Below are 17,214 nucleotides of genomic sequence, written 5' to 3'. Positions count from 1 at the left end.
CTGGTCCCTCACCATCCTAGCTGCCTTACTCTGAACACATTTTAACCATATGTTCAGGGCGGTGCCCAGAACTGAACACAATATTCCAACACAATATAATGCTGCTTAGTACAGTATTCACCTTTTTATTACTATATTACACCTTACCCCATCTTTATTGTCATACAACATTGTTCCTCCACTAAAGTTCTTCAATGATGCCTGACTCATCAAGACAGGAAGGTGACATTGAGTTCTTGACAGCTAAGTCTGCAGCAGAGCCTATGCCAGGTATCTGCTGATCCAAGGACCAAACTGGCTAACTTTACAATGGCTCATTACCAGTTTGGTAGCAGTGATGAATTTTCTTCAGCAAAAGCAACTTCAAAAAAAAAAAAGACTGGGTCTTCCTATCTTGCCCAGGCTGGAAGATTAGAGAATATTTACTGGCCCAATCCTTCTTTGACCTGCTATGTTTCTGACCAGGGTTGGTTTGCCCCTGCACAGACAGCTTGGTGGCACCCTCACTCTTGGGGAGCTCCCTATATTAATGCCAAACTTGGTGCAGACACCCAATCAGCATAGGCCGCTATGGCTCAGAACTCCTGAGCTCAAGAGATCTGCCAGCCTCAGCTACCCAGGGAAACAGGGATTACAGGCTAAACCTCAAAGGCAATTCTTAAAGGTAAAGTATTAAATTCCAAAGGAGTTACAATATGCACTGGTGAAAAAAGTATCCTCATTAATGAAATCACAGTTTCTTAAAGTATTATTCTGTCAACAGCTCCTATTATGCTTATAGCAACTAATAACCCCAGATCTTTTTCACATAAACTGCTGCCCCTTCCTGTACTTGTGCAATTGATCTTGGAAGTTAAATGCCAGACATGTTGCCCGCTAAATTTCATCTCACTAGGATCGTAAATGGTCATGGATTCATAGTCCAATCTATTACCATGAATCTTGCTTCTATCATCTATTACATTAGCCACCTCTCCCAGCTTTGTGTTACCTGAAAATTTAACTTTGCCTTCTATATCATCATCCAAAGCAGTGAGTGACCTAAGGAACTCTACCACTGATCTTCCAAGCTGATACTTGTTCCCATGAGACAACAAGCAGCTACAGGGCAAAGCTGTACAACCAGGAAAACCCTGTTGACAATACTAGAAAGCGAGCCAGGTTTTATCATCTCGTCTGGGAAAGCACCACAGGACCAAATGAGTTGCTAGCTTTCAGATGCTGTGTCCGTGGCACTCCCCTGATTTAATAGTAAAAACAGCGAGAGCTCATTCTATAATAAAAGTTGCCTTCTATAAAGTGTTTTCCTTATAACCACTCTATCAATTCGATACTGATGTTGCCTCTAGTAACACAGAGAGCAACCCCTCTAAGACTTAGCAGATGGTCTTCAAATGCCACTGTGGCCAAGCAAAATAATCACCTTGTATCCACTCCAGGCAGCCTCATTAAACTCTGCAAACTCAAACACAGTCAATCCCTGGGCCTATAGTAGAATTCTTCCTACAAAGGTCATGTTCCAAGACATGCGATGGCTTTTCAGTACCAAGTAAGACTTTAATGGAGGTGAAATAGCTGGTATAAGTAGCATCCCCATTTTATAGAAGAGGAAACAGGCTCAGAGAGGTTAAGTGATTTGCTGGTGATCACATAGATGAGGATGTATTCAAACACTAGTCCCTTCCTGATGAGCTGTATGGGGTGTCCAAAGACTAGCATCCACTTCTGGTGTGGGGGCTTATCAAGACCTTTTCAGGGCTGCTCATCTACTTTTGGTGTCTACCTTTCATCCAACTCTCACATGTGGCTCTAAAGAGCTCTAGCATAGACAGTAGCCACACCCTGGGAAAACTGTCTTGGTAGATGGGCCCAACCAGGTTGAGGGTAACCTACAGGCCTCAAACCCATCAGTGAGTTAGGGGAATGTCTACCCCAAGCATGTGAAGATTTCCCCTGGTAAAATGAGCAGATGAGAACAATTTGTTCCAACAGCCATCTGCATCCTGGACCATCACCAGTTGTCTTGACTTTTGTCTTGCCACTGGACTTCCATGACTCCAGAAAAGACAGTGAGTCTGATGATTTTGCACAACTTTGCCTCAACTTAAATCCAATTCATGCAAAACTCAAGATATCACCTGTGATGTCACTGGTCCTCTTCAGAAAAAGAAGGACAAACAACACCACCTTCCTAATTCTAAGTCACCATTTAACTCCAATCTTAGACTACACAGGAAACTGGTCACTTCTGAAACATAGGAAAGATGTTATTACCATTCCATCCTTCTTAATGGAAAAGAAATTCAGTCCATGTCTCTTTCCCTATTCCAGTCAAGGTGATACCCAACAAGCCATTGGACATTTCAGAAAGATAAAACCAGTGAATGACGACTTTGAACAATCCTCTGGTGAGAGAGGCTTCGTGCTCAAGTTAGACACTCATCATGTCTCGTCCCCAGACAACAATTTGTGTTGTTGTTGATGCAGAGAAGAACACTTGTGACGAATGCCTGATGAGAGTTATGGATTTAATGAGGGAAAAAAATGAGTGGGGAAAGAAGAAGGCCACAGAGGCAAAGGAGGCACTATCATCAGTCGCCAGCCTTCCCTTACAGGGTACAAGTCCATTTAACCTCCCAGTATTTCATGATTTCATGAGCAATGAATCAACAGCCAGCCTCGAAGTCAGAAGGATGTGGGTTCAAGTGCTGCCTGACATATACCCAATGGCCCCAGGCAAATCACTTTACCTTTCAATGCTGCAGGCAACTTTCTGATACCACAAATTCTACCAGTTGTAAATCTGCCCTGGTAGGGTGAGTTTTCTCACTGGGAACCCTCTATGATAATGAAATCACAAGTCTGATTTGTAAAGAAATCTCAATCCCAGTCTGAAATATTCTTTTAGACTTTCCCAAAGTTCTGCAAGACAGTCAAGGGAGCTGGGGGCTAGGACTATTACTGCTAGTCTCCCAGTATACAGAAGAAGCACGAGGCTCTCAGAACTTTCTATTCCACTCAGCATCTTCTCTCCCTGACACTGGTCAAGGGCCTGGCAGTCTCCAGGTCCCTGGGCAGCCACAAGCAGGCTCAAGGCTGGCCAAAGGCTTTCCAGGGGAATTAGGAAACCAGTCTGACAGGTCATGGTCTGATTGTAAACCAGGGGAACTCCTGAACCTACAAGACCTGTCATAAGACTGATTGAATCTCTAGCAAAATAGTATACCTGGCTGTAAACTTCAACATTTTTTGGCCCCACTTCTTGGCTGGGATAGGCCATGGTAATAAACCACAGAAAGTATGCAGCACCTCTCTTTGAGGGATGAGTGCACAGAGTTTTACAGCTCTCTATCTCCCTACAACCTGGGAGGCTGGAAAGGAAAAGAGTCTACTTCTCAGTGAAGGGGTCTGGAGAACCAACGTAAAATCAATCCACCAAGATCACAGAGGATCCATCATGTATTTAGATGTGACTCTACCCCACTGCTGTACTAAGTCATATTGATTACTATAGCCATAGTCCCTTTAAAAACGATACTGCTCTAACCAAAAAATATTTTACAAATGGGATGCTGCGGCACACTTGGGCATTAAATAAAGGAAAAACAGGCATGAGATGAGTGTCCATCAAGTTTTATGAGGTAAATGTGAAGAGCTAAAAATGGTGATGGTGAGGATTCTCATTCTCCTAAAAAAAAAAAAGAGGTAGGAGAGAACCTATGAAAAAGCAGATTGTAGCTCTAGTTATCTATTTCTTCCCTACCTGAATTCAGCCCACCAAGTTATGTGTGATGAACACTGGGTAAGCAAATAAGAAGGTTACAAATCTCAGACTCCAAGAGATAGTGTGGTGTAATGGAAAGTGTGCTGCACCCGAATTCAGGAGAGACCTTGCTTTACTCTTGCCTTCAACATCTGGCCATCTCAGTTCTTTAAAATGGGGATAATAATACTACTTGTAGTGCTTACCTCACAGGGCTGTGGTGAGGCTCAAGTGAGACAATGGATGTAAAGAACTATATATACCTTAAGGTGCCTTATTATTATTATCTATTATTATCATCATCCCTGCAAGGTATCTGGTGCTTCACGCTCTGCTAAGGAGAGGTCCAGAAAGCCCCCAAAAGAAATGAGAAGAACAGATTTCAAAAGCTCCTGAAGGAGAATCAGCACAGCCCTGCCCAGAGCAAATAGTGAACTGAGGGGCCTGGCCTCCTGGGTAGTGTCTGAGAGGCAGCCTAGTAGGAGGAGACTGCCAACTATACAACTACAACTCAAAAAACCCAGCACCTTCCCTCTAAAGCAAACAAATCCTGAGGTTCAACTGGACCATAAATCTTCCCACAGGTCCTTCCCTCCTTTTATCCCCCCCAAAGTCAATCAACTGACAAGTCCTTTTCATTTGGCTCCACAATACTTCATATCAGCTTCCTTCTCACTACTCATATAGCCACCACCCTTTATTAGCTCTCGAGTGGACTCTTGCAATAGTCTCCTAATGGGTTTTCCCTTCTAATCCATCTTACAGGTGCCAATGGAATGTGGCTAAAACACAGATCTAAAATTCTTCTGCTCAAAAACCTTTAGGAGCATCCCATCACCCCTAGGATAAAGACAAGTCCCTGAGTCTGGCTTTGAAGGCCATTCACAAACATCTCTAAACTCCTCTTCTAGCCTAATTTCACATTATTCATTCTACTTCAGCTGAACTACCAGATGAGATTAGAAATTTGAGATTCTACCTCCTCCCTCTGACTCTCAGCATAACCAATTTCCCATAGCCAGAATATACTCCTCCTCTTCAGCTGGAATTCTCTAAATCTTTATCTTCCTTCAAGGCTCGGCTGTCTGAAGCCTTCTTAACCTCTCTTATGGCTATTAAGATTCTCTCCCTTCTCAAGACAATCTTGTGCTTACTCTTATACCCGTTGTCTCAGCAGAATCTAAGATCCTTGAGGGCAGGTGTGACTTTTTTTTCTTTGTATTCCCAGTGCCGAGTGCACTGCCTTACACATCAGGACAGACAGCCTCTCAGAAGGAGAAATTCCCTCTTCCAGTAAAAAGCACCTTCTGTCTCCTAGTATTACGACGTTCCTTAGAGCCCTGAGAGGCTAAGGGACTGGCTCAAAGTCACAGAGCCAGTAGGGCTTTGAAGTGAACTCTGTTATTCACTATGCCATGTGTGCACTTAATAAATGTCTTATCCTAATCTGGCCTCAGACCAAACACTTGACACGCTGGGCAAATCACTTAACCCCATTTGCCTAAAAAATAAAATTAAAAAAATAAATGTCTTATCCTTATTAAAATTTCCCATTTTCTCAATTTGTTGGTACTATCCCTTCATCATCTATATACATGACCGTAAGGCTATTTATCTCCCCTCTGACTTCTCTTCTTGGTGTTCATATAATCTGGTTTAGCCAGAAGAAAATGTCAAATGTGTGTATGTTGGAAGGAAAAGGAGAGAGAAGCCTGATTTGCTCCTACCTCTACCCCTACATAAAGAAGTTCCCAAGTAACTTTCTTAAAGTTCGGGTCTAACCATGTCATCCCCCTACTCAATAAACTCCAGTAGCTTCCTATCACTTCTAGTATTAAATAAAAAATCTTTTTGACATTCAAAGCTTTGCATAACCTAGTCCCTTCCGGCCTTTCCAGTCTTCTTACACCTTACTCTCCAATATATATTCTTTGATACAGTGACACACTGGCCTCCTGGCTGGTTCCATGAACAAGACACTCATCTCTCAGCTAAAGGGATTTTCTCTGGCTGTTCCTCATGCCCGGAATGTTTTCCCTCAATGCCACTTACTGATTTCCCTGGCTTCCTTTAAGTCCCAAATAGGTGATGAAATAGTAAGAGAGAGAGGCCGGGAGTCAGGAAGACTCCTCTTTCTGAATTCAAATCCAGCCTCAGATACTTCCTAGCTATGTGACTCTAACCAAGCCACTTAACCCTGTTTGCTTCTGTTTCCTCATCTGCAAAATGAGCTGGAGAAGGAAATGGCGAACCACTCCAGTATCTTTGACAAGAAAACCCCAAATGGGGTCACAAAGAGTCAGACACAACTAAACAACAACAACAAACATCTTCTATAGGAAGCCTTTCCCAACTCCCCTTAATTCTAGTATCTTGCTTCTGTCAATATTTCCTATTTATCTTTTATAAAGCTTGCTTTGTCTACATTTGTTTGCATGTTGTCTCCCTCACTAGATTGGAAGCTCCTTGGCAGCACAGACTATCATTTGCCTCTTTTTGTATTCCCAGAACTTAGCACAGTGATAGGCACATAATAGAAATTATTAGAAAGTAAAACATTTTAGTATTATTATGAAAACAGTTTCAATCTGATAGACCCTCTTAAAAGGGTCTCTGGGACCACCACTGTGCTTTATAGCCTGTGGGGGAGAGAGCATCAGCTTCCTCTTCCCAATGACTCAGAGGGGAAATAGGTAGGAAATATCCTGGGACTGGACTCCTGTTCTTTACAAGAAAGCTGCTACAGTTAAAAAAAAAGTATCATATTTATTTCTTATTTTGATTTTGCTAAAGAACCGGATGTACTGAATTTCACAACGGAAAAACTGAATTTTCAGGGTTACATAGATAGCTGCAAGGGACATTGTTGGAGGCCATCTAGTACAGCCCTCTCATTTTACAAATGAAGAAACTGAGACCCAGGGAAGTTAAGTGACTTGTCCAAAGTCAGACCGGTAAGTTAAGATTCAGAGGCAGAATTTAATCTAGGACACTAGTCCAGGGCACCACAAAGATTCTCTGGGTGGGCCTCTCAGCGTGCCTCAGATAAAAGTGTCCAATCTTAAACCCAACAGAGCTCTAGAATAGGAGACATACAGAAGATTTCCTACAGTGTCTGTCCTTAGTTCCAAAGCAAACTCTATGTGACAATAACCATAACAGCTAGCATTTCTATACTTACTTTGTGCCTGGGTTAAGCACTTCACAAATATGATCTTACTTGATCCTCAGTGAAGTAGGAGCTATTATTGTTCCCATTTTACACTTGAGGAAATTGAGGCAGAGGTTAAGTGACTTGCCCAAGGTCACACAGCTGGTAAATGTGTGAGAATGGATTTGAATTCAGGTCTTCCTGACTCCAGACTCAGCACTCTATCCACTGCACCCAACTAGCCACCTCTCTCAGCAATAGTGTCACAGGAAAAAAAATTGGTGTTTGGTAAATTATTACTGCCGCTGCTGCTACAACAATTACTACTACTAAGCATTTCTAGTACATATCCCCATGTAGAAACTCCTTTTACCAAAACAGATCAGCAGCTCTCTAGTTTTTAGCTAGTCTTCAATAGCTGCCATAATTCCACAGCTAGAATGGGTCAGAGGGAGCACCTGAACCCAGCCAGATCTCCAGGCCTCTCAGCCGCCTCTCACAGCGTCGCCCACTGACTGTCAGCTACAATAAACAGTATCATCTTCAAATACGAAAGGCATTATAGCACCCAGAAGGCTATAAGACCTCAAGTCAGACAAGCTGAGTTCAAAACCCACTGCTGGCATGACTTGTGTGAAACACGCCTACACACACCCCTCTAATATTCCTAGAAAAGAATAATTAGCAAAGTTATTGTTTTGCAGATCCAGAGCTAGAAAGAATCTTGAGAACCTTCAGGTCCTACTCCTTCCTTGAGGAAACCTGAGGCCCAGAAATGAAGCAGTATGACCAAGATCTCACAGGGAGCAGATGGCAAACCTGAGATTTGATTCCAGGTTCTCTGACTTCAAATTCAGCATTCTTTCCACTGCATCATAATGCCTGAGGGCACACTTTTCATTTCAAAGGTAATTATATATAAGGCCTTTTACCTTAATCAGAAATGTTACTATCAGGAAAAAAATGAGCTCAGTTTCCTGATATGAAAGCATAAAACTCATAAAGTTCAAATATCCCTGTAAAATGTAAAAAAAAAAAATCAACTACTAAAGGTCTACAACCTAGCACAAAATCTTTTACTTAAATAATAGATTGGGACTGAAATGTAAATGAAAGATTCACACATCTGCTAACTGTTGTTCCTTACCCTAGACATGCTGATAAATAAACTGCCTCTGATTCCCGGGCGATCAAGGGAGGCTAATGTACTACTTTCACACTTCAAAGTACCTATCTGGCCACCCCCCCCACCCCCACCCCAACTGTCCCAATAGGTATGATGCTAAAAAAGAGGACATTTGCTGGACACATGTTGGCTGCTCAGAGCTGCAGCCTCTGCCCTGTGTTCCAGGAGAATCATCCAAGAGGAGACAGGATCTCTAACACCTTCTCAGATAAATCTGCTTCAAAGCAACTTCTCCTAGAGACCAAATCACAGACCACTGAAGAATGTTACGGGGGTTGTATGGCAGCTCTGGCATGGGTCTGAACAAAATATCTATACAGAAAAAGATAGCCAGCATAAGAAAAGTCAGGGGACAAGATCCAAAGCAATGGGAAAACCGAGGTGAAACTGCCTACTGAAGAGGTAAGAGTATGTGTTTATAATATTTGCAGGGATTTCTTTCCATTTGACTTACTTTGAGCTTTTACAGAAGGGGAGGCTGACCTAGAGGAGCAAAGACAAGTCCAAAGTCACATTGTGAGTCAATGGCACAGCTGGGCAGGGGACACAAAGTTTACATCCAGCACTGGACTAGATGGGTGGGTGGAGGCAGATACGAAGGTCAAAAGACATTACTGTCAGGGAGGGGCAGGAGTGAATTGGAAGAGAGGTACAGTAGACTTTGATAAAAGCTGGAATGTGGATTTTAAAGGGAATCTAGAGCTTTTGACCTCTATTTACACAGAGCCAAGAGGTTCATTCCACTGGGGTGCCCTCAGGGCCTAGGGCCAGGTATTATCTGGGACAGTAAAAAGACAATTCAGGCTGTGGCAGTTGAATCTTCCTAATCTACAACACTGCAGGCAAACCCAACTTCCAACACCAGAAACTGGTGACTGCTCAACTCAGGGAGGCTCCAGAAAGAAAGACTTGGATACGTATTCTTTCCTTGAGTATTTTAAGCTCCTTGGGGGCAGCACTTTGCCCTTTAAATGGTTTGTCAATCAGTCAGTGTGCTAAGTACTGGGGACACCGGCAAAAGAGAGCCTCTGCCCTCAAGAAGCTCACAATCTAAGGGGGGGGCCCCCCGCATGCGCAAAAAGTAAACAAATATATACAAACAAGCTATATTCAGGATAAATAAGAAATAACCAAAAGAGAGAAGGCACTAGAACTAACAATGATCAGGAAAGACCTCCTGTACAAGATGGGATTTTAGGTGAGACTTAAAAGGAAACCAAGGAAACCAGTAGATGGGGATGAGGAAGAGCATATCTGGTGTGGGAGACAGCCAGAGAAAATGCCCAGAGTGGGGAGATGGAGTGTCCTGTTTGTAGAATAGCCAGGAAGCCAGCATCAATGGATCAAAGAATACATGGGAAGGAGTAAAGTATAAGAAGACCGGAAAAACATAGATGGGTTATGATGGGCTTTGAATGCCAAATAGAGCATTTTGTATTTGATGCTGGAAGCAATAGGGAGCCACAGGAGGTTTTTTTTTTTGGGGGGGAAGGGGGTGATATGGTTGGACTTCTATTTTAGGAAAACCACTTTGGTGACTGGTTAGAGGATGGTTTGGAGTGGAGAGAGAGACTTGAGGAAGGCAGATTCACAAGCAGGCTATTACAATAATCCAGGTGTGAGGAGATGAGGGCCTGTGATAGAATGGTGATAGTGTCAGAGGAGAGAAGGGAACATATCTGAGAGAAGTTGTAAAAGGTGAAATTGACAGTCTTGTGCTTAATACATATCTGCTGACGATGATTGCTTCCATCCCATAGTCTGCTGAGGTGGTCCCCCATGCCTTCCTGGAATGTACTTCCTCACCTATCACAGCCTCTTATACAATCCCTAGTTTCCTTCAAAACTCAGCCCAAGTGCCATCTCCTACCCAAGACCTTTTTCTATTCCTCCCTGCTTCTAGCATCTCCCCCACAAATCGGCCTTCCATTTATTTCACATATTTATGTGTATACATTGTTTCCTCCAATAGATTGTAAGGGAAGGGAAGGCTTAATTTCTGTCTTTATATTCCTAGCATCTAGTATACTGCCAGGCACATAAATGTTTGTTGAAGGACTGAGAAAGAGAATGGAGGCTCTTCCAGCCTGTTGTTTCCAGTTTCCAGGACACCAAACTCAAAATCCACACTATACTCTCCCAAGACACACCTCAGCCCCTTAATTACTAATTGGTAAAGCCTTATAAAACTTCTGCTTGCTAGGGCTCCTTTTACCCTGACTAAGAGAAACTAAGGCACAAAGAGGACAAATCCAAGGGCCAAAGATAGAAGCCTCTGTCCTACTGTTCCATCCCTGGCCCTAAATATCTCTCTATATTTCTTCCTAATAGTTTCTCTTCTTCTCTTACAGCCTGGCTAGGTATTTTTAGCCCCTGGCAGTTACATGAAAAAATGTGCTATAAGCTTCTTCAGCACAATAAATTTCCAGAATACTTGGGGAGGCCTCCCAACTTTGGTGTTATAGCCTTTCTCTGTGGCCACATCCTCCATTCTGGTCCCTTGAATATCTTTCTATCTTAGGGCCACTTTGTTCTATATAGGATTCCTACCCCTTATTTTGGCTGCTGATGAAAAATGTCTGGGTGTTTTAGCTCCCTCAATATCCTCACTGGGTTGAAAGAATTCCAGAGGGCTAGAAGAGTTTCTAAAGTGATAGTATGCTTGTCTTCCCTATGTACATGACAGCATCGCGTTTTACTGGGATGCTGTTGGCCTTTCTACTGCATGGTACAGTGGAAACGAGGCTGAGGTGAGAAGACTTACTCCCTTGTGACTACAGGCAAGTCACTTAACCAGTCTGAGCCTCAGTTTCCTCATCTGTAAGACCAGGGGATTGGACTAGACTACTTCTAAGATCTCTTCCAGCTTCAGAGCTACGATCCTGTCATTCTTTGTATTATGGTACTATGCTACCATCTCCCTTCAAGGCAGTGCCTGCAACACTGTATATGCTAGAGAAGGAGGGGCTGGGACTAGGGTGGGGAAAGACCAAGCTCTGGAGGGCCCAATTCTGGCTTATTTTTGGCTTTATAGCTACTGAGTTTATTTCCTGGGGGCGGGGGGGGGGGAAGCGGCTGGAAGAGTTATTGGATTTTCCTTAGGAGATTAGAGTTTGCAGCTATTTACTCTTTTACTCACTAACCAAACTGGGCTTGAGTTAAATATCCAAATTCAGTCCCTCTGAATCTAGGAGCCCAGGAGAATGTGACAAGGGCCAATCCAACCTGGTTAAATCTTTATCTAGAATGTAAAGAGCTGAAAAAGATGCTTTGTGATGACTCTAGGTGGTCTCAGGATGTTCTAAAGGTAATGAATGAGGGATAGGCATGGGGAAAGGGAATCATTTTCTGGAAAACATTTTAGATAAAGTCAAATCCTTCGAGGCTGTGGGACATAATAGATTAGAGCACTGGCCTCAGGGTAAGGGAAACCTGGGCTCAGGCCCCGGCTCTGATACATAACCTTAGGCAAGGAACTCTCTGATACCATAAGGTCCAGAGGAAGTCAAAAACTGCATTCCTAAGAATTTCAAAGTCAAATCAGCAGAAAAGACAAGAAATCCACACACCATCACAAACTTTTAAGGTCACTGGCCTGATATGACTTTGGTTGGGTCTGGGGCAGGGAGGTTATTATCACTGACTGGTGATTTAATTGCAATAACACTGGGCTACCGAACACATGGGTTCCAATTCCGGCTCTTACCTACTAGCTGTGGGACACCAGGGAAGTCAGTTGATCTTTCTAGTCATTTCATCTATACAAAACTGTACTAGGTCAGTTCTAAATACTGATAAGCTTGTGTACCTGAGCAAGACTGAGTTATCAAGCTTTTGCACCCCATTAAAAGGCCTTCCTCAGGCTATAGGTGAACTGAAGGCACCAGACACAGCATGTGCTGGTTTCTTTCCAATGAATTTCATCCCCTGCTTCTACTTCCCAGTGAGAAGTCCTCCAGGAAGACAATGTAACATTTTACAGTCGGTGGGTCTTAGCCAGTTTCTCCTAAATTCCTCATCTTTTAAACCCGCCAAACCATCACAGGATCATAGATTACAAACAATAGATCCACAGATATCATCAAGTTCAGGGATTAGCAAACTACAGCCCAAGGGCCAGATCTAGTCCTTGGCCTGTGAACTGAGAATAGTTTTTACATTTTAAAATGCGATAACTTTATTTGAAACTTTATTTCAAAATATAAAAATGGTTCATAAGCCATACAAAAATGCTTGCCCACCCCTCACCTACTTCAACCCTCTCATTTTATAGAAATTCATGGAAATGAAGTGGATTGCCAAGTGACACAGTCATTGACAGAATCAGAATTTGAACTCAGGTCCTCTGACTCCAAATCCAATGAATGTTCTTTGCAGTGTACTACGGCACCTCTATCCCGATCCGTGGATTTAATCTCACTAACTATACAAAAGAACACCCTTGAAGTCACCTAGTCAGCTGGCTTCAAGTCCCACCTAAGATGCATCCTGGCTTTTAAAGTTCTTCATAACCTGGGCCCTTTCCTACCTTTCTAGTCTTCTTACACTTCCATCTCCTCCATATACTCTAAGATCCAGTGTTACTGGTCACCTTGATGTTCCTGGAAAAAAAATCAAAACATTCTATCTCCCTCCCCACTCCATGCCTTTTTCTTGGCTGTCCCCCAATACTGAAATGCACACTCAATGCCAGGAACCTGGTAAACTAAAGACACTATTATTTCCAAGAAGTCTCCTGTGGAATGTAAGCTCCATGAGGGCAGGGACTGTTTGGTCTCATCTTTGAATCCTCAGGTATTATGGAGGGCTTGGTAAACAGGGGGAAAAAAAATAACCAGTGCAGAGCCAAATCTATAAGAAATCACAGTGAGGGGGAGAAGTGGAGGAGTGTCACCCTTCAGAAACAGAACAAAATAGTTCTGAGTACTACCCACCACTCCAGCTCTAGCTCCAGCTCCCAATAGCCAACTGTATTTCCCTGTCATCTTCAGCTCCTGCTACTCCCCTTTTCAGTCTGACACCAGCAATCCAGTCAGTTCCCCAACTTGACTCCACTCCATGTTCCAGAAATAACTTACTGGGTCCTACCTCCCTCCCAATCACAAACTAAGATACAGAAGTCATTCCAAGGATAATGGGTGCAATTCAATCTCTCTATGGCTACCTTGGCTAGAAAGGGAATGAGTTCAAAAGGAGGTGTCCCTACCTATCAGAAATGAGACCTGGAACAAGAGAGAATTGTGGTTTGCAAAAAGAAGCCTCAGAAAAAGCCTGCCTGGTTCAGGGGAAAATTTTGTTTTCATCTTCACCAAAAATGCCTGTTTTCTTCCTCTTCAGCCCCTTTGCTGCTGAAACCCTAGGACATGTTCTAGTCCATAAATGACTTCTTGACAGTGTAGCTTGAGTTTGGATAAAAGCTTTGATGGAAGAAAGGGGATGTGTGTGCATTAGGTTTGGGACTGGTGAGTAAAACTCTCCTACTGCCTTTTCTAGTCAGACTCTTGAGAGGTGGCCAAAAACTGATGAGTCGGAAAAGTACAGAGCAAGAGAAGAAGGCCCATGAAACATGTCTAAAAGACCAATGAAGAGAGGCTGATGTCTTCAGCCTAGAAAGCTATGACACTACTATTCCAAACACTGAATAATCTGCCTGCATTACATTGAATTTTTAAAGCCCTCAAAATATTACTTGGAACTCTCCCCATTCCACCACCTGAAGTAATGAAATAAGGGATAGATTCTTCTAAATGCTTTTGTTCACCCCATAGGCAGTCTCTCAGAGTAACAGGGGGTGGTGGGTAAGAGAGCACAGGCTACATACAAACAGAATCTGTCACAGCAGGCATAACAAGCTCACACAAATAATCTTAAATAGACCACTATGCCTTACCCTTCTTGAACTCCTCTAGCATGGCGTCCAGTTTGGTGTCATGGAAGACAAAATGAACTGGATGGTTGTAGAAGCGGGTGATGGTTTTCAGAGGAGTGCAGTCATCTGGGTCCACAAAGGCCAGATCCTTGACATACAGGATATCTACAATATTGGACTGTTCCTCCTCAAAGACTGGGATGCGGGTGTACCCACTTTCCATAATCTCTGACATAGTGTTAAAGTCTAGGATAGCATCACTTCTGATCATGAAACAGTCATGGAGCTGGGTCATGATATCCTCCACCATTTTGGTCCTTAGTTCCAGGGCACCCTGGATCATATTGAGCTCCTCCTTCACCAGATCATTGTACGGCTCAGTCACCTTCAGCATCTCCATCAGCTTTTCCCTGTTGTAGACTGTACCAATCTCCTGACCAAGAGCATAATCCAAAATCTTGCTGATTGGAAAACTTAAGGGGAAGGTGATTAGCATAAACAATTTAGTGACATTGATTGTGTTGGCCCCTACAGCCAGGCCATGCCGGGAACATATCGCCTGGGGCACAATCTCTCCAAAGATGACAATACCAATAGTGGAGGAGGCCACGGCCACCACTCCAGATCCAAGCAGGCTATCCAAAAGGATTGTGAGGGAAGTGTTGACCAGAACGTTGCCCAGAAGCAGGGAACACAGAAGGTAGTTCCCCTTCCTTCGAATGGGCTCAATCTTTCGGGCATACCTTCTCTCCTTCTCCTTGCCACAATTCTGTATGATCCTTAGCTCCATGGGATCCAAGGCCATGAGACCTAGATTGAGGCCAGAGAAGATGCCGGAGAGCACCAGCAGCACCAAGATAAGTACAATGTGCAGCCAGAGGGGCAGGAACTTAGGCTCATCCTCCAAGAGGAAAAGCAAGGCGTCCTTCCCGGGCCACCTTAACCATTTCCCCTCACTCCAGGTACACAGGCCATAAAGCCTGGCATTCTCACTCCTCCTTAGGTACTTGGTTTCCAGGATCAGCAGTGCGTTCGAGTTGTCTCTACTCAGGTTGACCAGTTGGTGGACCACCAGGTCCTTGGTGACCCCGGTGCAGAAGTTGGATTGGTGGACATCCTGCATGGTCTCCAGCTCAGTGAAGGTGATTTGGCCAAGGCTGAAGGTGTCTAAGTTGAGGCCATACAGCTTCAGCCTCACCTGGCTGCCCTCGGAGGCGAAGAGGATGCCCTCGGGGTTAGTCCCGCACGTCTTGTTGCAGCCTACCAGCCTCATGCCCAAGATTTTGGGCTCGTCCTGGCCCCAGGTACCCCGGACCCACAGCAGCAGTCCCAGCGCCGCCAGGAGGAGGCGCCCTCGGACCCGTCCTCCCGCCGGGCCCGGGCCCAGGCCCCCGCCCCCGCTGCCCGGCGCCATGTTGCTCCTGCCGCCGTCGCCGCGCCCCAGCGCCCCAGCCCCGCGCCGCGCGGCCCCGCTCAGCGCCGCCGCTCCTGCTGCTCCGCTGCCGCCGAGCCAACTGCCCGGGCCGCGGGCCTGACGTCACACCGGCGGCCCGCCCCCCCCAGGGCCACAGACACACACCCGGTCCCACGCCCCCTCCGCCGGGAGCCACGCCTACTTCATTTGCATGGCGCCGCCTCCTTAAACCCCTTCCTCCTTCCTCCTTCTCTACCCTCCCTTCGGAGATACCGGCACTTATTGCCCTGGTTTAAGGGGGTCTGGGCTTTTAAGGTGGAACTGGGCTGGGCAGGGATCGTATGATTTTTGACGTTGAGAGGTGAAAGGGACATTAAAGGTCATCTAGTCAAACCTCCTTGTTATACAGATAAGGAAAGGGAGGGAGACCCAGAAAGAAGTGCCCAAAGTCACGCATAGTGTAAGTGACGAGGTTAGGATTTAAACCTGGAACATGTTGGCGCCCCGCCCTCTCCGTCTTTTAATTTGCTCCTTAGAATCATCCTAAATCTTAGAACTCTAGAACTGGGAGAGACCTTAGAAGTCATCAGGTCCAGTCCTGGACCATTGCCAGAGCCTTCTGGCTAGTTTTCCTGCCTCAAGTCTCTCCCCCGCCAGCCCATCCTCCACCTGGCTGTTAAATTGAGCTTCCTAAAACACAGGTCTGACCAGGTCACACACAACCTCCCCCCAAAAGCAAACAAACAAAAAACTCCAGTGGCTCCGTTATCTCCAAGATCAAATATAAAACTGTGTTTGGTGTTCAAAGTCTTCATAACCTGGCCCCCCTTTCCAGACTTCATAACTTCCCCATCCCGAAACATAGTCTTCAATCCAGTGTCAGGGACCTCTTTGTTGTTCCTGGAACTAGACACTCTCATGTCCCGACTTGGGACATTTTACTGGTGATGGATTTCTCTCCCTCCTCCATTTCTGTCTCCTGGCTTCCTTCAAATCCCAGCTAACATCTACAGGATGCCTTTTCCAGTCCCCTTTAATTCTAGTGCCTTCCCTCGTTTATTATCTTCAATGTATCCTGTCTGTATCTTGTTTGTAGATAGTTATTTGTACATGAGTTCAAATTTGGACTCAAATACTTACTAACTGTGTGACCCTGGGCAAATCATTTAACCCTGTTTTCCTCAGTTTCCTCATCTGTAAAATAATCTGGACAAGGAAATGGCAAACCACTCCAGTATTTTTGCCAAGAAAACCCCAAATGGGGTCACAAAGAGTCAGATGTGACTGAAAATGACTGAACATTTACATGTTGTCTCCCCCATTAGATTATGAGATCATTGGAATAAGGGACTTTTTTTTGCCTGTTTTTATGCTTAGCACAGTACTTGGCACATTGTAGGTGTTTAATAAATGTTAGTTGGCTGACAGATGAGGAAATTGAGGCCCAGGGTTATATAAATAAGCCAGAGGAGCAGCAGGATTTGAAATAGGTCCTCTGACTCTACCTCACCTGGATCTCAGAAGGGATGCCTCTAAATCTATGATCATAGCCTCAGTTTCCTCACCTGTAAAATGAGGCAACTGATGATCTCTAAGGACTCTTCTGCTTCCTGTGGATGCCTGCATGTACCCAAACACATAGCAGCCATATTAGAAGGGAAAGAATGCTGAACCCAGAGAGCAGCGGGCTTCTGATCCCAGCTCTGTTACTTAACCTCCCGACCGACCAGGGACAATTCACTTTACCTCTCCAGGAGGTTTGGAGGAGTGGACTAGAGGACCTATAAAGTCATTCTTTTACATCTAAGAGAAAGGAGAAAAGACAGATTAA

At 44.5% G+C, this 17,214-nt stretch overlaps 1 protein-coding gene across 5 annotated transcripts in view; it reads right to left on the bottom strand.

Moving 5' to 3' along the window:
• Positions 1–15,441, bottom strand: part of CNNM4 (cyclin and CBS domain divalent metal cation transport mediator 4) — a 64,011-nt gene extending 48,570 nt beyond the window's left edge. For 2 of the 5 annotated variants that reach the window (XM_020984015.2, XM_020984016.2), the window contains exon 1: positions 13,991–15,434. In XM_020984015.2, the coding sequence (XP_020839674.1) occupies positions 13,991–15,383 (1,393 nt within the window). In that variant the 5' untranslated portion in view covers positions 15,384–15,434. Of the gene's footprint in view, positions 1–13,990 lie in introns of all 5 variants that reach the window. The other 3 variants (XM_020984018.2, XM_020984019.2, XM_020984017.2) reach the window with 3 other exon arrangements.
• Positions 15,442–17,214: the final 1,773 nt, after the last annotated feature.

The sequence above is a fragment of the Phascolarctos cinereus genome, unplaced genomic scaffold (genome assembly GCF_003287225.1).
Source record: "Phascolarctos cinereus isolate Bilbo 61053 unplaced genomic scaffold, phaCin_HiC Scaffold_2;HRSCAF=192, whole genome shotgun sequence".
Taxonomy (NCBI): domain Eukaryota; kingdom Metazoa; phylum Chordata; class Mammalia; order Diprotodontia; family Phascolarctidae; genus Phascolarctos; species Phascolarctos cinereus.
The sequence above is the reverse complement of the archived record's forward strand: the minus strand, read 5'-3'. Positions and strand labels throughout refer to the sequence as shown.